Genomic DNA, 21,279 nt, shown 5'->3' with positions numbered 1-21,279 from the left:
TGTTCCTCCGCAGGTGTGACCCACGTGCAAATCCTCCCCGCGCTCCACATGCAGAAGCCCTGGGGCAAGAGAACCCGGAAAGCTGATCACCCCACCCTGCCTCCCCGGTGAGCTGAGCTTCTTATTTTCCAGTCTCTTCCCAAGCATCGTTCCTTTAAACCTCCGTAGGGGAAGTGGGGTTCCCGAATTACCAGGGCGAGTATCCCCTGAGCCCTCAGCTTCCCACCTGCTTCATTTACATTTACGTCTCGCTTTGAATAGCCTCGTTATAAAAGGGACAAAGAACTCACAGTCAATCCCAAGACGTAGTGAGAGCAGTAAAAGAAAAAAATACTGGACACTGCACCTGACAACCGCTGAAATTGTCCCTCTAAGGCATAAAAAATAGGGCCATTCCCAAGACCTCGTGGCGCAACGGTAGCGCGTCTGACTCCAGATCAGAAGGTTGCGTGTTCAAATCACGTCGGGGTCAAGGTTGTGTCTTTTCCTCTTGCCCCAAGGGATGGATTCAGTAGTGAACAAAAGTAAACAAGCGTCTGTCTGCGGGCTTCCAGGCGTGGATTTTCTCCTTTTCTTTAGTCCAGAGAAACTTCTTGTGAACAACTCAGCAATGGACAGGCACTTAACAGAAAGATAAGGATGATCTGAAAGGGAAGAAAACCCCAGGTGAGCCGAAATGTAGGTCGTTCCATCCTTTTCCTTATCAGGACTAAGCTTCAGGTAGGACATCAGACGACTTCAGATAGGACATTAAAACGGCATGAGGAGACTTTGTTAACGAATTCACTCTGATGTGGACGTAGTTTTACTGGGTCCCCAGAAGGGTTTGGCACAGTCTCTCTGGGTTGATATTTGAGTCATCTAGATGAAGTCAGTTTCCCTGTCCCCCCTCCCCACCTCAACTGCCACCACCAAACAGACTTCATGATTTGAGCTTCCTCTGTTAAAAGCCCCTGAGCTTTGTGGTTAAAGAAGTTGATTCTAAGTTTATTATGTTGATGATCGAGTTCCTGAATTCTATGGGAGTGGAAAGCTACCCTGGCATTTACCACGTTGTCACTTAGGATTCATTTAAATGCATCTCTCCTAGAGGGATATGAAACAATCAAGTTCCACATACAAACCAGTGGTCACGACCTCAAAAAGGAAAAACCCAGGTTGGCAGAAATGGGGACGATTGCAGACTTATCAGGATTAAGCTTTCACTTAATTAATTAAGCCAGCCTCAACCCCCTTCCATTTAAAAGTCTGTCCTTTGCTGAGTTCAATAAATAGATAGGTAAATAATTCTCTTTTAGGGAGTTCCCTGGAGGTCCAGTGGTGAGGGCTTCGCGCTCTCACTGCGGAGGGCCTGGGTTCAATCCCTGGTCGGGGAGCTAAAATCCCACAAGAAGCGAGGCAAAAAAAAAAAAAAAAAAAAAAAAAAAAGCCTCCTTTTTAAAAGGTTGATGATTGGTGAAATCTCAGAATTGAGGGGTAATATCTACTTGGATACCAAAGTGATTTGAACCCTCAACCTTCTGATCTAGAGACACATGCGCTACCTTTGTGCCACGAAGCCACAAATGCTGGTCCGTTTCGGATATTTATCACATGCTAACTTCCTCACTTCTCCCTTGCAGAATTCAATGTTTGCTCTCCATGCGTCCAGAGTGTTTCGGGTTCTCTCTGCACTTCTTGTCTTTACATCATGGGCGTGCAGAAAGCAAGGTGGAAAGGTGGAAAAAGTAAAGGTAGACAGGGTTAGGGGAAGGGTCTCGGAGAACACTTGCCTTCGCCTGTTTAAGCAGCTCGCGATCCCTGGCGATTTTAAGGCTCTGGCCATCCTCCAAACTGCGCTGGTGGTCCAGCCCCTTCTCCGAGACCGAGGTTCCTGCAGCCACTAAGCCAGAGGAACGTGAGGTGGGACCGCGAGAGTTCCCTTTGTCACAGGAGCTCCCTAAGGATCAGTAGGTGCCAGGGGGAAGTTCTACCTACCCAGGGAAAGCGGGAGGGCAGCGCATGGAAGGCAACGCTGAGGTCAATCATCTTCACTTGGGGTGAGTGCGCTTTTGGGAACGTCCTGGATCCATAGCTGGAGCCGGTCCTACTGCGAGAACACAAAAGTGGCCTGGGGACCAGACCTGTGCTCTCTCCTCCTTCACATTCCTGGATGTGACCTGCAGGACTGACTCTCCCCATGTCACCTGCCTGGCGACGGTCGTGCTTGACCCTCCCTCCCTCCCTTCCGTACGTCCAAATGTCTGAAACTTACTGACCTGCAGCAATGGCCGTGCGGGTCTTCTGTAAACAGAAACAGGGGCGCTCTCGGGGAATCCGCTGTCTGTGCGGGATGCTTCTCCTCTGAAGGTTTTCTCCTCTGTAGAGTGACCCTAAGAGCGGTCATAATAATTTATTTCCCAAACATTTGCATAATCATGACAGGATAACACACACATGATGTTCTAGGATGTTCAAGCACCCTTCTAGGAGCTGGGGACGGGTCAGAGGATAAAATAGATCAGGTTCTCAGGGAGGCCCCAGTCTCATAATTTATCTGAAGAGATTCTGACACGTGACCAGCAAAACACAAAGCAGAGACTGAAGAGACGATGTGGGGACCCTCTTCCTCCAGCCCTTTACACAAGAATGTACTTGAGTCACACCTATGAGGAAGAGTGTTTTATTTTGCCCTATTTTGAAAAGAAGGCAATTACTATTTTTTTCTTTTAAACAGTAAAATATGCTCTTCAATAGAAAATTTGTCGATACAGGACATGGTGATGAGAAAACTTAAAATGACCCAAATTCAAACATCTCAGAGAAAACCAAGACTCTTGCCATAATGTATAACTTCACTGGGATTTTTCTGTCTATATGTCCTTACATATCATTCTCTTGTAAAAATCTTCATGTAAAACAATTTCGCCTGTGATACTACACTAACAGATATTACCTATAAATTTAATGTGTCTTTTAAAACATCTCTATTGAGATCTAATTCACATACAATATAATTCACCTTTTTAAAGTGTACAATTAACAGCTTTGGGTATATTCACGGACTTGTACGATCATCACCACAATCGATTTTAGAACATTTTTATAACCACCAAGAGCAACCCTTTACCCATTAGCAGTCACCACCCATTTCCTCACACCCACTGTCCCGTCCAGCCCTATGCAATCATTCATGTATCTACTTTCTGTCTCCATAGATATGCCTATTCTGGATGTTTCTATAAATGAAGTTACACAATATGTGACCTTCTGGGTCTGGTTTCTCTCACTTAGATGTTTTCACTTAATGTTTTCAAGGTTCACCCATGTTGTAGCCTGTGTCACTACTTCATTCCTTCTCATAGCTTAATAATATTCCATTGTATGGATGGACCTCATTTTATTTTTTTATTATTTATTTATTTATTGGACCTCATTTTATATACATATATTCATCAGTTGATGGACATTTGGGTTGTTTCCAGTTTTTGGCTACTGTGAATAATGCTGCTATGGACATTCACATACTATAAGATGTTATGTGGGCATATTTTTTATTTCTCTGGGAAAAATACCTAGGAGTGGATACTGCATATTATTAATGGTTACACTGTATTTCATCCAACTGGTATAAAAATTATCTTTGCCAATTTACCATGCCATTAAAATTTACTTAAGTATTAAATATATATATATATATATATATACAACTGAATCACTTTGCTGTACACCTGAAACTAACACAACATTGTAAATTAACTATACTTCAATTTTTAAAAGATCACAATTTAAAAAAAAAAAGGAATAATGGCATTTAACAAGCAGAGCCAAGTCCCCTGAGTCTGCCCACCATCAGCATTGAGATCCAGGCCTTAACACAGAGAAGCACCGAACAACAGAACAAGAAGAGGTCCTAGAGATGATTTATTTCAGAAGTTTTCATTTTACAGTTCACAAAGTCAGTAGTAAAGAACTGGAGTATTCCATGGATTCTAAGACACCGTGGAATTATAAGATGCACCATTATTTTTTGTGCCACCAATAAAGAAAAAACACTGCCAACTAAATTATGACATAATATTTTATTATCACTCTGACCTTTTATTTCATGTTATTAATAGATCCCTTTTAGACTTACTTAGACATAGTTTTAATCAAACATTTAAAATGATATGACTCTTGTACTCACATAAAGAGGAAAATAAAATGGTTAAGGCCTTGCTAAACTCTTCACACTCTGAATCCTATTCTGAATCATTTTTCCGCTCAGTGTTGTCTGTGCCCATGTTTTTTTCACCCAGTATCACTTTCCTTGTCACCAAGAATATTGTAATAAAGCAATTCTTAAGTATGTTCCACTATTGTCTCTGGGATTTTCTTCCAAGCTGTTGACACCCATTCTGGTGTGTCTGTGTACATTAAATAATAGAAGAAAAATGTATGATTATAAATTGTGGCAATTCTGTGGAGAGAAAGAACAGAGTTCTGCAAGAGAATTAATTTGAATTAAAGGGAAGGAAGGGGAAGGGAAGGCTTCTCTGAAGAAGTGACACTTGAACTGAAATCTGAAGGGTAACTAGAGGAAGATGTTCTAAACAGAATGTGCAGACTAAGGGAGAGCAAAAGTTTGGGATGTGAGATACTAAAAAGCCCATGTGATCTGAGTATAGAGAAAGGTAGGAAGGTAGCCACAGATAATTCAGGATTGGCAGATCCAGATTATGCAGGGTTTTGTAAACTGTGTTAAGGGGTTTACACCTTACTCCAGGGCAGAGGGAGCCACTGAAGCGTTCTACGAAGAGTGACATAAACAGATTTAATTTTTAAATCTTCATCTAGGCTGCTTTGAATAGCACAGATTGAAGAAAAGGGAGATTAGATGTGGAGACTGTTCAGGTGACTATGGTAATTTGGACTAGAACGGCAATTGAAATACATTGGGTTTAGGCTCCCCTGGTGGTGCAGTGGTTACGAATCCGCCTGCCAATGCAGGGGACACGGGTTCCAGCCCTGGTCCGGTAAGATCCCACATGCCACAGAGCAACTAAGCCCGTGTGCCACAACTACTGAAGCCCGCGCCTAGAGCCCGTGCTCTGCAACAAGAGAAGTCACCCAATGAGAAGCCCGGGCACCGCAAGGAAGAGTAGCTCCCGCTTGCTGCTTAGCCCGCGCGCAGCAACAAAGACCCAACGCAGCCAAAAATAAAAATAAATTTATTTTTTTAAAAAAAGAAAGAAATGAGACGGGTTTCCCTGGATTTCTGTGAAGAACTAGAAGCTGAAGCCCCGACTGTTTCTGACACTGTGGGGAGAAGTATCTTTTATCTTGGTTGATCTTTGGCTCCAGGGAGTGGCCCTCCCAGTATAGTACTAACGTTCCTAGGTCCGCACAATCCTCCACTTCAGAACCAACCTCCCTACCTGCTTTTTTCTCACATCTAACTTTCCTTGTGAACTCATTCCTAACCATGCTTCTTTTATCTCTCTCCTATTAGGACAACGGCTGCTCACCCGTGACGATGCTTTTTAAATCAGCCAAAATGCTTTCAACAAAATCAGCACTAGCGCTTGGTGTCCAGATTTGAGGCTTTATTATAAGAAAGAATGAGAAATACTAGGAAAAAGACTATGTGTCACAGGTCCCCATCGCCCACTCCCAACGAATAATCAGACACTCAAATCACTCTGAGCTTTTAAACAACAGCTTCTCAGTTTATTCAGAAAAGAGACCTATCAGGTGGGGAATGATCTCCATTTCGAGGCCGACAGGAAAGGCCCGCAGTTCCCTCCCCTCGCTCTGCAGGCGCTCTCAGGACAGGCACCTATGTCCCCCGAGTCCTCTGGGAAGTGGAGTCCTTCCGCCGGGACCCCGGACCCGGCGCGGTGGCCTCCAAGTGCGCAGACGCGACTCCAGACGGAGCCTCGGGCTCGAGCCTTTTGTCTCCCCGCAGCTCCGTGGGTCCGGAAGGCGACTGTGTCCGCCCCCTCCTGCCCCTCCCAGAGCGCAGCCCGGCCGGGAGTCTAGCCCTGGGGCGGGAGCCGGGTCCGCAGCGCGTCCGGGGGTAAGAGAAAACCGGGTTAGAGGCGCGGACCTCCGCGACCCGCCCGTTGGGCGCGCGGCTCTAATGCCTCCCACCACAGCGCGGGCCGGGCTCTCAGGTCCAGGCCTCGGCAGGGTCAGGGCTGGTCCCTGCCCGCGTCCCCGTGCCAACCGCGGGAGCTCCGCGAACTCCTTTGGGGTATTTCCGGCTGGGTAGCTAGCCGGCTCCGGGAGCCTTGTTCTGAGCGAAGGGGAGTCCCGGAAGCGAGGTTGCCGCTAAGCGCTCTGGGAAATGGAGTCCGGGAGCCTGAAGGGGGCGTGGCACACCGAGGGATTCTGGGAAGGGGAGTGCGGAGGACCGAGGGCTCGGCTTCCGAGGTGTGGAGAGCGCGAGTGCTTCTCGTTGGTATTAGCTTTAGATCTTGTCGCTCCACCTAGATTCTTAAGGTTCTGAACTTTGGGGACAGAAAGAAAAGAATGGGGTCCGTGTCTTACTCATTCCCCTTCTGTGCTTTGCTCTATCAGAGTTTTGGGGCCTGCCTGTATTTGGGGTTCGACTCAACGTGGAAGGGAATCCCGGCCTGTATATTTTCAGGGTCTTAATGCGTAAGGAAGGGCCCCATCTATCAATTGCCTGGTGTTTATGAATAGGAAAAGATAAGGCAACTGTGGGAGCCCTGCTTGCAGTTACTGCTACATTATTCACAGGCCAGCTAATGGCCACTTCTGTGCTTGAGGGTCTCATGAGAGTTTGTGCACCGTCCGGAACCAGGTGTGTGACTGCAGCTCACAGTTCACTGCCCCGGTGCTCTCCTGTTTTTGCTTCGGTGTGGAATCCAGTGACTGACCTTAGTACTCCAGAGGAGGGTCTTCCAGCTGTGAAGGTTGATTTAGGCTAAATTATAAGGGTTCTAAGCAAAATAATAAGCCTCCTAGGAGTAGAGGTAGAGGGAGATGACCCAGGGAGTAGGAATCAATTCCAGAGAGGGGAAGGCCTACCCCAAAATCTCTCTCCAGAGCTTTCGGGTAGAGCTGAATGATATACAAAGAAGCAGACTATATATTGCTGGAAAGTCTATGTTTATCTCATCTAAAACAGTGAATAAGGAGGGAGTCATAGCAATAACAGGCCAACAAAGAGAAGTTGATCATGGATTATCTGACCATTGGAGTTGAAGAAAAAGTTAAGAATTACAGAAATAAACGTGGAGTTGAAGGTGGGGACAAGTGGAGGAAATACCCTTGATGAGAATGAAAAGGTTAGTTGCCTCTGCATGAAAGAAAAGGGAAGCAGACACATGTCAGGAGAAGGCCCCAAAGTAGAGAAACTCAGTAAGGTACCATGTTTGGAAATCCATAAGTAGGCTCCTTGTATAGCATCCCCCTGTCTCATCTTCCTCTTTCCACATTTCTGTTCTCATCCACATTCCCTTCCCTCTGAATCCGTGGAAGGGAGAATATTCCACAGTGCTTGCTTTTGTGACAAAGAACAGGTCATACTCTTCCACCCCCATTAGATTATTCCAAAAGGTTGAGATATTATGGGTCCATGAGTTTAACTTTTTGGTCAAAGCACTTTCATGTTATTGTCTTTATCTGAGCTTTTTGAGTTAAGTGGAGTAGGCCTTATGAATATAATTCATCTGTCTTCTGATAGCTTTTGTCCTAGTGAATTTGGAAGTGGGAAGGTATAGTTTATCTCCTTCATGGTTTTTTTGCTACTCCTTCCAGCTATGACTACTGAGGATGCTTCTCTGCCCCAAAAACAGCACAGAAGAAGTGGAGCCTACCGTAGAGCCCCTTCCTGTTGAGTTCCAGGCAAGTTTGAGTTTAATCTCCCTCCTGTGAAATCTCAGCTTGGTGTTCATAGTGTGTCCTCATTTCTTTCTTTCATCTTGCTTCAGAGGTTCATGGAAATCCCATCTGGAGGACTGAATGAAAGTGAATTTTCCTTGGAAACTCAAAGCTCTGGGAAGAACTCCAGTTGGAACTTTAAATTTGGGAGTAATCTGTGTGAATGGTATTTTAAACTATGAAACTGTGATCACTAAGGGAATAAGTATGGATGGAGAAGAGGTGAGATCTTATTACTGAGGCCTATAGCTTCCAACACTTCCAGGTCAGGGGAAGTGGAGCCAGCAAAGGAGACTGAGATGATGTGGCCAGTGAGGCAAGGGGAAGCCAAATGTCTGGCATCCTGGTAACCAGTTGAAGAAAGAGTTTCAAGTAGCAGGGGGTAATCAGCTGTGTTAAATGCTGCTGCTAAGTCAAGTAAGATGAAGCATTGGGCCAGGTGTGGGCAGGAGGAAAGAAAGGCCTGTCGTTTGCGAGAAGGAAAGAAAGGCCTGTCGTTTGCGAGACTCAGGGTCTGTCTGCAGAGGGGAGCAGCGTGAAGCATCTCGGGTGGGGCTGGTGTTCCTATTGCTGAAGCCCTTCCGCACGAACACCCCCTGAACCACGGCGAGTGTGGGGGGCAGACGCCAGGCCTCTCGGCCCCCGGGAGCTGGATACACAGTTGCAGATGGAAACTTCTGCCGTGGGCACGGTGCTCAGCGGTCTGTTTGGCCCGTGGAGACACTCTCCACCGTTCCCCACTTTGTCTGCGCCCTGGGAGGCTGGCCTTTATATTCTCCATCTACGGGCTCCCTTGCTCTTGCTTCGGGTTGGCTTCTGGCAGGGGGATGGGGTGGGGACCAGACGCCTGCAGGGGATCGCTGTTGGGGGTTTATCCCTCAGTCCCTCCCTGCTGGGCTGCCCCCCGCTCCGGTCTTGCTTCTCCAGCAGCTTTCTGGATCCCAGTGTCCCCTCCCGTCCTCCCCCTTCACACCTAGTGGGTAGCGGTGCCCACGACAGCCAGCCCCACGAGCTCCAGCCCGCCTGGGTGGTTCCCATTAGCCTGTCCGCCCCTGTGTCCCATTAGCCTGTCCATCCCTGTGTCCCATTAGCCTGTCTGTCCCTGTGTCCCATTAGCCTGTCCATCCCTGTGTCCCATTAGCCTGTCCATCCCTGTGTGAATGGCCCGCTCGCTGCCCCGTCCTCAGTGACCTCATGGGAATGAGCCATCTCTTTCCTGAGAGATCCGGGCAGAAGAAATACAGGATGTGGAAGGTAGGGTTGTACAGAGCAGGGTCGGCAAACTCACCTGGAGCCGGGAGTAGTTCTATTGGGTCACAGCCACACCCGTTTGCTCTCCTGTTGTCTGTGCTGTGTCTGTGCTACCAGAGCAGAGCTGAGTGACTGCAGCAGAGACCAAACGGCCAGAGAATCCTCAAATATTGACCATCTGTAATAATAAAACTGTAGCTTACAAAGTTATTGTAAGAATTGCAGCTGCAGTTAGTCGCTATGTTTCCAGGGGTTGCTGTCCTTTGAGGACGTGGCTCTGTACTTCACCAGGGAAGAGTGGGACACACTGGACTGGGCTCAGAAGGACCTCTACAGAGACGTGATGCTGGACAACTACAGAAGCGTGCTCTCCTTGGGTAATGAGTTGGCTTGAAGGTGAGGGGAATGGGATTAGGGAGGGCATATGAGTGTCCCTTACAGTGGGGTCCCCAACCCCTGGGCTGAGGACCAGTACCGGAACTGGGCCACACAGCAGGAGGTGAGTGGCAGGCGAGCGAGTGAAGCTTCATATGCTGCTCCCTGTCGCGTGCCTTACTGCCTGAACCATCTCCCCACCCCACCAACCCCCATCCATGGAAAAATTGTCTTCCACGAAACTGGTCCCTGGTGCTGGAAAGGTTGGGCACCACTGCCTTACAGTATACATTGTTGTTGTTTTTTAAATTAATGTATTTATATTTTATTTTTGGCTGCGTTGGGTCTTCGTTGCTGTGCGCGGGCTTTCTCGAGTTGCGGCGAGCGGGGGCTACTCTTCATTGCGCTCCGCGGGCTTCTCATTGCAGTGGCTTCTCTTGTTGTGGAGCACGGGCTCTAAGTGTGGAGGCTTCAGTAGTTGTGGTGTGTGGGCTCCGTAGTTGTGGCTCACGGGTTGTAGAGCGCGGGCTCAGTAGTTGTGTTGCACGGGCTTAGTTGCTCTGTGGCTTCTGGGATCTTCCCGGACCAGGGCTCGAACCTGTGTCCCCTGCATTGGCAGGTGGATTCTTAACCATTGCGTCACCAGGGAAGTCCTGTATTGTTTTATTTCCTTAAAAATGATATGAAGGGAATTCCCTGGTGGTCCAGTGGTTAGGACTCCACGCTTTCACTACAGGGGGCCCAGGTTTGATTTCTGGTCAGGGAACTAAGATCCCACAAGCTGTGTGGCACAGCCAAAAAAAAAAATGATATGAAACAAATATGACATATTAAGAATTGATTAATCAGTGTGGTGCATATGTGAATGTTCTTTAAAATTGTTCTCTCTAGTCTACACTCATGTGTATGTTAGCAATATTTCACAATAAACTTTTCATGTTTTTTGTGAGATATCACAGTTCAAAAGTATATGAATATATATGACAGTAAACAGTAACACCCATGCCTCCTCATCCTAGTTAAGGAATAAATCACCTTCAGAATCACAAAAGTCCCTTATATTCTCTCCAGTCTCATCTCCCTTCCTCTTCAATAAAGGTTAATCATTCTCTTGCGTTATGTAGATATACCACTTATCTCTGTCTGGACAATATATTACCTAGTTTTGCTTTTTCTGGAACTTAGTGTACATGGAATCATACTCTTGTTCTTTCACTACATGTGTGTTGAGAATCATGCATCTCTGTATAGCTGTGGTTCAGTCATATTCACTGACACTGAGTATCCCACTGCAGGAATATAGCACAATTTATGAAACTCTTTGGCTGATCAGTTTTCAGGATGTTTCCAGTTTGGGGCTTTTACAAAAAAGCATGTCAAATGCCTCTTGGTTCCCTGTGAAAAGACCTAGAAATAAGTTATATACATGTTCAACTTTAAGAAGTAGCACCAAATTGTTTTCCCTAGTAAATGTAACAACTTACACACCAATAGCTGAGGAGAGTTCCCACCACTCTACGTCTCTGTTAGTACTTGGTACTGACAGATTTTGAAAGGTTAGATCATCTGTAAGGTGTGAAATAGTATCTAATTGTGGCTTAATTTGCATTTTTCTTATTACTAATGTAATTGAGTATGTTTTCATCTTCATGGGCTGTAATTCCTATTTTGTCTTTTCCTAATATAGTGTAGTTAAATTTACCAATCTTTTATAGATAGTGCTTTTTGAGTCTCGCTGAAGATTGCTACCAGTTTATCAACATGTTTTTTTCTTCCTGGGCACACTCATAATAGAATGTAACTTGGCACTTGCTTTGGGGGAAAGGTGTATTGAAAGCCATAAAATAACTAAAACACTGATCAACGAATTCTACTTCTCTGAACGTAGCGTTAGATTCTAAAGAACAATCCAAATCCTAAAATTACACTGACATTCACTACAGCATTTTTTGCAACAATGAAAAATGAGACAGACCTGAAACTTCCAACAAAAGGAATTGTTACATCCACTTGATGGAAAATGACCAGCTATTAAGCATAACGTTTAGGAAAACCATGTAAAATCCTTAGGACATAATACTAAAGAAGATATAAAATATAAACACTGTGATTTTTGTTATATAGAAAAATGTGCACAGAAAAAGAATCAGAAGGAAATACACCAAAATACCGGTATCAAATGGATTGTGGTGTTGGGATTTTGGGTAATTTTTCCCCTGTTGTTTTCCCAGATATCCAATAATGTACTTGTATTCCCTTAATTAAAAAAAAATTCCAAAAATATGGATGCAATGCATATTATCAGTGGGTAGCACTAGAAAGATAATCAGATAGATTTAGGCTCTAATCCAAGTTCTTAGCTGTGTTTAATGCAACAAGGAAAGAATGGGAAAGAAAGAGGGACTCTGCAAAATTAATTTTTAAAAAAGTCAAATATATAGAGTGCCTCTTGTAGGCACTGAACTGTACAAGGTGTTCTGGAGTATAAAATATCTACCATCTAAGTAGAAAGACAATTCTAAGTGACTGCAATACATTCTCAGGGAAGGAACACGGGGGGACAAGATTTGGTCCAAAAGCAGAGGTTCCAGAAGAGTGACAAGGACAGAACTCTCATGGTTCCGCCCTTGCTCTGCTGGAAAGTGTGTTCCGGTGGGGCTCCTGACTCACGCAGTCCTGCTTCAAGGCAATACGCTACCAAAGGGCGTCCCTAGACTCTAGCTGGACTCAATCTTTCTTGGGTGTAATGCCCAGGGCAGTATGACCCATAATTACTGAAATACTCCAAAAGCCAAAGAATGTAGTTTCTGGAAAGAAAGAGAGAGAGAGAAACAAAACAGCTCATGCAGAAGCATGTCAAAATGATGGGGCTTTATTTCTATGGATTCTTTGGTGTCGGATGAGGTGTGAACTCTGTCTAAAGCTGTCCCCACATTCAAGACATCTGTAAGGCTTCTCTCCAGTGTGAGTTCTCTGGTGTTTAACAAGGGTTGCGCTCTGACTGAAGCTTTTCCCACATTCTTGGCATTCGTAGGGTTTCTCCCCGGTGTGGATTCTCTGGTGTTTGGAGAGGTCGGAACACCGTTTAAAGCTCTTCGCACACTCTTCACACGTGTAGGGTCTCTCTCCCTGGTGTGTCCTCTGATGTCTAAAATGGTTGGAGATACGGCAGATTTCCCCGCACTCGTGACACGTGTAGTGCTTCTGCCCCATGTGGACTCTCTGATGCCGGTTGAGGTGTGAGCTCTGTCTGAAGCTGTCCCCACATTTGGGGCACGTGTACGGCTTCTCACCTGTGTGTGTCCTCTGGTGTTTAACAAGGGTTGCGCTCTGACTGAAGCTTTTCCCACATTCTTGGCATTCGTAGGGCTTCTCCCCAGTGTGGATTCTCTGGTGTTTGGAGAGGTCGGAACACCGTTTAAAGCTCTTCGCACACTCTTCACACGTGTAGGGTCTCTCTCCCTGGTGTGTCCTCTGATGTCTAAAATGGTTGGAGATACGGCAGATTTCCCCGCACTCGTGACACATGTAGTGCTTCTCCCCCATGTGGACTCTCTGATGCCGACTGAGATTTGAGCTCTGTCTGAAGCTGTCCCCACACTTGGGGCAGGTGTAAGGCTTCTCTCCAGTGTGAGTCCTCTGGTGTTTAACGAGGGTAGCGCTCTGACTGAAGCTTTTCCCACAGACAGAACACCCGTAGGGCTTCTCTCCGGTGTGGGTTCTCTGGTGTTTAAAGAGGTCGGAACGCTGTTTGAAACTCTTCTCACAGGTGTCACATGTATAAGGTCTTTCTTCATGGAACCGCCTCTGCGCCTCAAGTAGGCTTGAATGATGGTAGTTTGCCCCACTGTCAGGAGATTCATGAGGTTTCACGGTATCTAACCTGTGTTTGCAATAGTTCCCACGTTCATCACCGGTAATGGGTCTCTCTGCTGTCTGGATGTGCTGAGCAGGAACGAAGTTTGAACTTCTGGCACTAGTCCCCAATTCATTCTTTTTGGAGTCTCCCTCTTCTCTGGGAGCACTCTTGAGATCTGAGATGCTGGTGGCTCCCTGATCTTCAGGAGGCTTTTCAAGTTTCAGCAGTGAGGGGTCGCCTGATGGCTTTTCTATCCTGTCCTCATGGGCAACCCCACACTCGGAAGACAGGGGCCCCTTCTCCTGGGACTCTTGTAGCTGCCCTTGTGGCTCCACTTCTTCTAGAATTTCTTGCTTTAGAATCAACTCTTTGTTCTCAGTTCTGGTTTCCAAACCTGAAACATTAAGATACAGATTGCTGACATTTCATCCTTGCACAAGAGTGAATAAGAAAGTGCTAGCAGAAAAACAACCCCCCCCCCGGCCAAAGCCCTTTTAATGTCCTCCATGAAACCACTCCTGAAGTTAAATTATTTTAACTAACCTGTCAGATGTGCTCACATTTACCTGTACAAACCCCGTTTCTTTCCTTTTATACTTGTGCCTCCGCCGGCCAACCCGTCTCTCCTGCCCCAGCCCCACTGCACTGTCGTGTGAATCACTGTATTACACGAGGCATTACTGGAGAAGGTGTTGACACAGACGGTACAACCTTTATCCCATGCACGCAGGATGCTTTACTAAGAGAGATGAGCTACAGTAACAGACACACCAGCTGCCTCCAGTCTGAAGGCAGGCTCTGGGTAGGCAGTAAATCTAGGACTGATGGAAAGTCTGTGAAGGATTCCATCCCCCAGTCCAGAATTCTTGCAGTTTACTCTCCAGGAAGGCTGAACCAGATAAATTCAGGACTGGGGACATGAGGCACAGCTGAGAACAGGGGACAGGTACCACCTTCCCATGAGGAGAGTCAAGTGAAAATGGACACACTGACTGGTGGAACCTCCATGCACTGTCCTCTGTTCAGGCTCAAACTGTCAGCCCCGAGCCTGACATCCTCCTGGCAGAAAGGGCAGGGATTTCACAGGCTTTAGTCCCTACTGGATTCCCACCTAGAACTGCACCTGGCTTATCTGCACGCAATGAAATATCTGTTGACTGAATCACTCTATGGGAAAACTTAGCAGCCTGGGCCAAAGACCCAGAGACACTGACATGTGGGAATTTCCAGGTAAAACAGCGCCTGATGCCTGACCCTGTCCTGAAGATCACAGTTCACAAGTCCTTCCCAATAGTTTCCAGTCAGAATGCTTGGGTTTAACTGCTAAACACAAACAGAAAGTGAAAGGTTACCAGAATTTCAGGAAAACCTCTGACAGAAATGCCAATGAAACATGCAATCCATGAAATGAGAGAAAACTGAATAACCTATAATTAATATTCGCAGATAAATAAGAGACAGTACTGCACCCAGGAAACAAGGAAGCTATAAGAAAAGGGATATGGCTTCCCTGGTGGTGCAGTGCTTAAGAATCCGCCTGCCAATGCAGGGAACACGGGTTCGAGCCCTGGTCCGGGAAGATCCCACATACCGCGGAGCAACTAAGCCCATGTGCCACAACTACTAAGCCTGCGCTCTAGAGCCCCCAAGCCACAACTACTGAGCCTGAGTGCCACAACTACTGAAGCCCGCATGCCTGGAGCCCGCGCTCTGCAACGAGAAGCCAGAGCACTGCAATGAAGAGTAGCCCCCGCTCACCGCAACTATAGGAAGCCCGCGCCCAGCAACGAAGACCCAATGCAGCCAAAAATAAATAAATAAATCTATTTAAAAAAATAAGAAAAGGGATATTTCGGGACTTCCCTGGTGGTCCAGTGGTTGGGACTTTGCCTTCCAATGCGGAGGGTGCAGGTTCGATCCCTGGTCAGGGAGCTGGGATCCCGCATGCCTCGCAGCCAAAGAGCCAAGACATAGAACAGGGGCGGTCTTGTGGCCATTTCAATAAAGACTTTAAAAAAAGGGGTCCACATCAAAAAAATCTTAAAAAAAAAAGAAAGAAAAGAAAAGGGATGTTTAAAGAAAAAGCTCTTCAAAATATTAATGAGAGCAGAAATATTTCAACCTAAGAGCTGGAAAATAAAGCTAAGGAGATTTCCCAGAAAGGGAAAGAAAAGATAAGGAAATGGGAAGGAGGTAGGGAACCCTACAGGATCAGCCCATGAGTTCCAACATCCAACTGGAAGAAATCCCAGAAAGAAAACAGGAAAAAATGAGATAAAAATAAATAGATAAAATAATAGTACAAAAAATTTCTCACAACTCAAAGACGCAAGCGTCTATATTGTCAGGGCCCACCAACTACTCAGAACAGTGAATGAAAAAAGAAACCTCACACCCAGCCACACCCATTGTGAAATTTCATACCAGCAGGAATAAAGAAAAGCTCCTAAATGCTTCTGCACAGAACAGATGACACACCAAGGATAAAATATCACTGTGGCGTCAGATTTCTCAATTGCAACATGGCAAGCTAGTTACAAAATCCACCGTCTTCAAAATTCAAGGGTAGAGTCATTTCTAAAGTAGAATGCTACATCCAGCCACACCAGGATCTGGATGTGAGAGAGGAATAAAGGCGTTTAGACATGCATTGAGTTCCCAAGTATATGTTCTCTGTAATATACCGGAGGTCGTTCTATATCAAATGGAGGGGGTAAACCAAGGAAGAAAATCGTATGGGATCCGGGAAAGAGAAAAAGGTGAGAGTGAAGGAACGTTCTAGGACAACAGCTGTGTAACTGACCTGGAGAAGCCCATCCAGCCTGGAGCAGAGGAAGCTTGAGGAGGAACTCTCCAAGGGGAGAATGAAACTGATGGCCCATCTGATGAATCTGAACTTACTGAGAGGGGTTTACATTTCTAACAGAGAGTTTGTGGGTGAACTGGTGCTCAGGAGTTAGAAAAGGAGGCACGTGCAGAATGAGGCATTATTAATTCTGGGAAAAACTAAAAGCTGTAAAGGAAAAGACTTACAGTCATACATATTAGGTGGGTGAATATAGATAATATTTATATAGGCATAATACTGAAACACTCCCTTAACAAAAACAGACTGATTTAACTATGCTGAGAGAATTACGGACTGTAAATGTGAGCATGCTGGGGAGACAGGACCCTGTCGTCCTTAGCAGGCAGTCAAGAGATGATAACTGAAACTGAGAAACAAAAACCCAGCAGAATAAGCATCTTATTTAGAAATATGAAAATAAATACCACTGGAAGGCGTGAAAAGATTTTAAAGTTATTGTCTCTGCAAAGTTGGAATCAGGATTGAGAAGGGCCTATTTTCCTAAGAAGATTCGAAAAACACAAACCATAAAGTAAAAGATTGAAAAATTTGACTATATTAAAATTTCAAAATTTTATATAACAAAAACGCCATGGTTAGAAAGACAAGCCACCTCTATAACCAATAAAATAACAAAGGATTAGTATCAAAAACATAAAGAACAGCCACAAAACAATTTAAAAGATAGTGGAGGAAAGGAGAGGAGATAAGGATACACCATTCATTAATCCTAACAGTATTACTTACTGAGCACCTACACTGTGCCAGGCACTATTCTTGGCACTTGGGATATAAATGAACAAAACAGACAAAAATCCTTCCCCCTGTGGAGCTGACATTCCAGAAGGGGTGGTCAGACAACAGATGAACATAAAGTCAAATATATAGGATGTCAGAGGGTAATAAATGCTATGGACCACGTCAGGCAAGGCGAGGGATCTGTGAGGTGGCTGATGGCAGGAATCATGTATTAACATGACGGTCAGGTCAGGCCTCGCCGAAAAGTGAGATGTGAGCACAGGCTTGAAACAAGCCAGGGAGTCTGTTTGGTGGAGATCCGGAGGAATAATATTTCAGGCAGAGGGAGCAATCAGAGCAAAGACCGTGAGGCAGGATGCCCACCACGCTCAAGGAGCAGCAAGGTCAGTGAGGCTGGGGGCGTAAGTGAGGGGAGAGCAGAAGGGAACAGGGCCACGTCCCATCAGGCACCACAGGCTTTTACTCTGCGTGAAATGAGGAGTATTCAGGTTATGAGCAGAGGTGTGATGCAAACCAACATTCTAAAAGGAACACTTGGGCTACTGGGTTAAGACATCGTGCTGTCAGCTGAACACCAAATGTTGCCAAGGGTGTGGAGAAAGAAGAATTCTCATATACGGCTGGTAGGAGTACAGATTGGCTCCCATCATTTTGGACAGCAAGATGGGCAAACATCCCTAAGTATATTCTCTTCAGAGACTCCTACATATGAACACAGGGAGAAAGAGACAGGAACGTTTGGTATAATACTGTGTGTAATGGTGAAAAACTAGAAGCCTTAACGTCCGTTGACAGGAGAATGGATAAGTAAATATTGGAATAGTCATACAATGAAATATATAGATGTTAAAATGAATAAACTAGAGCTACACGTATCAACATGGATAAATCCCAAAAATGCAATGTTGAGAAAAAAGCCAAGGTGCAAAAGAACCATACAGTAATATAATTTATATACTATAAAAACATGTAAAAATACTATATACGTTTACATGTTTACATATTTACGTGTTTACATACATTTATATAGAGAGAGTGTGTATATGTGGCTACATGTATAAGTAGAAAGAATATAAAACAAACATGGAAATGGTAAGTCAGGATATTGGTTACCGCTGGAGAAGGATCAAGGGTAGAGCTTTCAGGGAGGGTACACAGAGCTTCACCTATAGCTATGGCTGTAATATATTATCTCTTCAGAAAAAAAAAATGAAGCCATGGCCAATATTAAAATTCGATAAACCTGGGTGGTTAATCCTCAGGTGCTCATTCTATGTTTTTATACTTTCTTATGTATTTTTATTAAAAAATGAACGAAAATAAAAAGCTGACTCTATCACCTAACAATACAGAACAGAGACGTCTTGCTTGGGTCACAAAAGGGACTCGAAGGCTCTCAACCTGTGTCTGAATGGCAGGCTGGCTGGGGGATTTACTGAAGCAAGCCCTCCAGGAATCACACAGCTGGAAACAAGCAAAGGCAGGGCACTTACTTGGCAAGACTGCATTCCCATAATCCTTCGGCGCACTCTCCCTGTAGAGGTCCTTCTGTGCTGGGCCCAGACGCTCCCACTCCTCCCAGGTTAGAGACACAGCCACATCCTGGACTGTCACCAACCCCTGAAACAACACAAGACCTCCCTCAGCACCTGCCATCCCAGGATGGCGTCACCAACAGTGCCAGGATGAAGCCGGACTCCAGAGAGGAGTCTGCGAGCGCTGAGAAACCGAGTCACGACCAACGGAGTCTTTATCAGTGAGCCTTGTACTGATGCGGGAGTTGCAAAGTGACTAAAAACAGAAGCTGGCATTCTCCTGCAATCCTGAAAAGCCTTTCTATGAACTGTCTACACTAACTTGGGGGGAGAGCAAAATATTCATTTGGGTTATACTGCTGTGATTTATCAAAGCAGACACCTGATGTGGATTGAACATATACAGGTTAACCAGAGTCCCGAGTTGCAGTGCTGGCTTTCAGATGCTGTTTCCTCACCTGTGAAATGGATACAAAGATCTATCTTCAGAGGAAGGTACCTCACCAACAGCAGTGATGTGTTTTCCCCTGAGCCTCTCCTTTCCTTGTAAAGGAAAACCACACTCCTGTGTGTCTCCTCTGCTCTCAGTACTCTGAATATTCACTACAACACTCCTTCACTCTGACACCAGGTGTGTGCATTTCCACAGGTCAGGCAATTCTGTGGCACCAGCTGGGTGTCCTATGGTTTAATAACTCTGACCCTACCTACCTGGAGATGGTGTGACGTCCCATTAGGTTAAAGGGCTCATGTTTCATACACATCCTAAAGTTCACGCAAAATGTAATAAGGAAAGAACTTATGAAGACCACAGCATCCCTCACACCTCCATTCCCACCACCAGAACACGTTCACTCCTCACCTGGCGTGAGGGCTCATCAAGCTCTCTCTGTAGAGCCCAAACCAAGGCGGCAGCCTCCTCCCCGCTCTCCGGGCAGTGCTTGCGCACCCAGGCCTGGAGCTCCTGGGGCAGGATGGTCAGGAACTGCTCCAGCACCAGCAGCTCCAGGATCTGCTCTTTCGAGTGCACCTCGGGCCTCAGCCACAGACGACAAAGTTCCCTGAGTCGGCTCAGCGCCTCTTCGGGTCCGGCCACCTCTTGATAACGGAACCGCCTAAAATGCCGTCGGGAAGTTTCGGGATCCGGACAGTCCCCTGGTGGGTCGGACTCCCCACCTCCGGGTGAATCTTCCTCCACTTTCACTATCCAAGGTCCATCACTCAGGGGCAGAGCAGCGACCCTGCCTTGACTTGCGGTCCAGATCCAACTCATCCTTCTCCTGCAAGTGCGCACTTTCCCGGAGTTCTGCCTTCAGGTGAAATGACAGCAAACCCAGCAAAAAGCCACGGAGCTCATCGGATCTCCCCGAAGCAGCGGCTGCCCACCGTCCCCTCCCTAACAAGCCCCCACCTTGCCCAGCCCCCTCCTACCCGCAGCTACTCCTCCCAGAAGCTGACAAGTCCCGTGACAAAAACCAGCAGGAATAGCCCCAGCAGGAAGTGCGTCCCGACTCCCTGCTGTGTCCACCCCTCCCGGGCATTTCCGGGGCCTCTCTAGGCTCCCCGGAGGAGTGAGGTGCATCTCGGTGGTTCGCTGTCTTCACCCCTCAGAGATACTCTGCACGAGTACATTTTAATGTGGCGTTTATAGTCCTTAAGGTTACCGAACTAAAGGATATTCTCCCTTTAAAAACTAAGGGGCCTCCCGGGCTTCCCTGGTGGCGCAGTGGTTGGGAATCTGCTTGCTAACGCAGGGGACAGGAGTTCGAGGCTGGGCTCGGGAGAATACAGAGCAGCGAGAGGCCATCGCAATGAGAGGCTCGTGCACGGCAATGAAGACGTAGCCCTCACTTACCGCCACTAAAAAGAAAGCCCACGCGCAGCAACGAGGACCCAACACAGCCAAAAATTAAAAATGAATGTCATTCTTTAACACACTGTGAATAAAGTTTTGTAAATTTTGTTTTAGGGAAAGTTAAAGTTCCAACTGTACAGTAAGTGGTCATTCATCCACTGGGTATTCATTTAATGCAAGAAAGGTTTGTTGAGTATCTTCTACATGCCAGGCATCGTGCTTGACACTACAGACACAAAACTGGGAAGACATAGTCCCCGTCCTCCGTTGTTCAGTCTCCTAAGGAAGACAGACACTTAAACAAATCCTTGCAGGACAGTGTGGTAAATGCAGTACTTTGAGGTGTATGCAGTGTCTATTTGTATAACCAGAGGTGGAAATAATCAACCATGCCTAATGGAGAGGGTACAGTGAAAGACTTCACAGAAGAGATTAAGCTTCACAGAAGAGATAATGCTTAAAGAGTCCATGTAGACTGAGGACATATTTTAATTTAATTTAATTTTAAAAATTATTATTTTAAAATAAATTTATTTATTTTTGGCTGCGTTGGGTCTTCGTTGCTGCACGGGGGCTGCTGTTTGTTGTGCGTGGGATTCTCGTTGCAGCGGCTTCTCTTGTTGCGGAACACGGGCTCTAGGTGCACGGGGTAGTTGCAGCGCACGGGCTCAGGAGTTGTGGCTTGCAGGCTATAGAGCACAGGCTCAGTAGTTGTGGCACATGGGCTTAGTTGCTCCGCGGCATGTGGGATCTTTCTTGGCCTGGGCTCGAACCCGTGTCCCCTGTATTGGCAGGCAGATTCTTAACCACTGTGCCACCAGGCAAGTCCCTTTAATTTTAAAATGGGTTAAATTTATAGGCAATAAATCAATAGTAGATTGTATCATCCCCCCCAACTTTAGATTTCCTATGCCCAGCTTCCTTG

General features: G+C 46.1%; 1 protein-coding gene and 1 non-coding gene across 2 annotated transcripts; one reads left to right on the top strand and one right to left on the bottom strand.

Moving 5' to 3' along the window:
- Window positions 1–400: 400 nt before the first annotated feature.
- Window positions 401–472, top strand: TRNAW-CCA (transfer RNA tryptophan (anticodon CCA)). Its single transcript has one exon. It is a non-coding gene; the product is annotated as a tRNA-Trp (tRNA).
- Window positions 473–11,817: 11,345 nt separating this feature from the next.
- On the bottom strand, window positions 11,818–19,887 carry ZNF394 (zinc finger protein 394). Its single transcript, XM_060123474.1, has 3 exons — window positions 19,362–19,887; window positions 18,458–18,584; window positions 11,818–13,751 (listed from the first exon to the last, which is right to left on the bottom strand). Exons 1-3 carry the CDS (start codon window positions 19,770–19,772, stop codon window positions 12,355–12,357), a joined length of 1,935 nt encoding a protein of 644 aa, XP_059979457.1. The 5' UTR covers window positions 19,773–19,887; the 3' UTR covers window positions 11,818–12,354.
- Window positions 19,888–21,279: the final 1,392 nt, after the last annotated feature.

The sequence above is a fragment of the Lagenorhynchus albirostris genome, chromosome 15, assembly GCF_949774975.1.
Source record: "Lagenorhynchus albirostris chromosome 15, mLagAlb1.1, whole genome shotgun sequence".
In the NCBI taxonomy this organism is placed as follows: Eukaryota; Metazoa; Chordata; class Mammalia; order Artiodactyla; family Delphinidae; genus Lagenorhynchus; species Lagenorhynchus albirostris.
This window is presented reverse-complemented; position numbering and strand designations above follow the sequence as displayed.

Bases quoted from the DNA above. Each gene is read 5' to 3' on its own strand.
- ZNF394 (XM_060123474.1), bottom strand. From the start codon at position 19,772: ATGAGTTGGATCTGGACCGCAAGTCAAGGCAGGGTCGCTGCTCTGCCC. The intron at 18,585-19,361 runs GTGAGGAGTGAA...GTGTTGTTTCAG, and splicing joins TTGATGAGCCCTCACGCCAG to GGGTTGGTGACAGTCCAGGA. The intron at 13,752-18,457 runs GTAAGTGCCCTG...TTAATGTTTCAG, and splicing joins TGGGAATGCAGTCTTGCCAA to GTTTGGAAACCAGAACTGAG.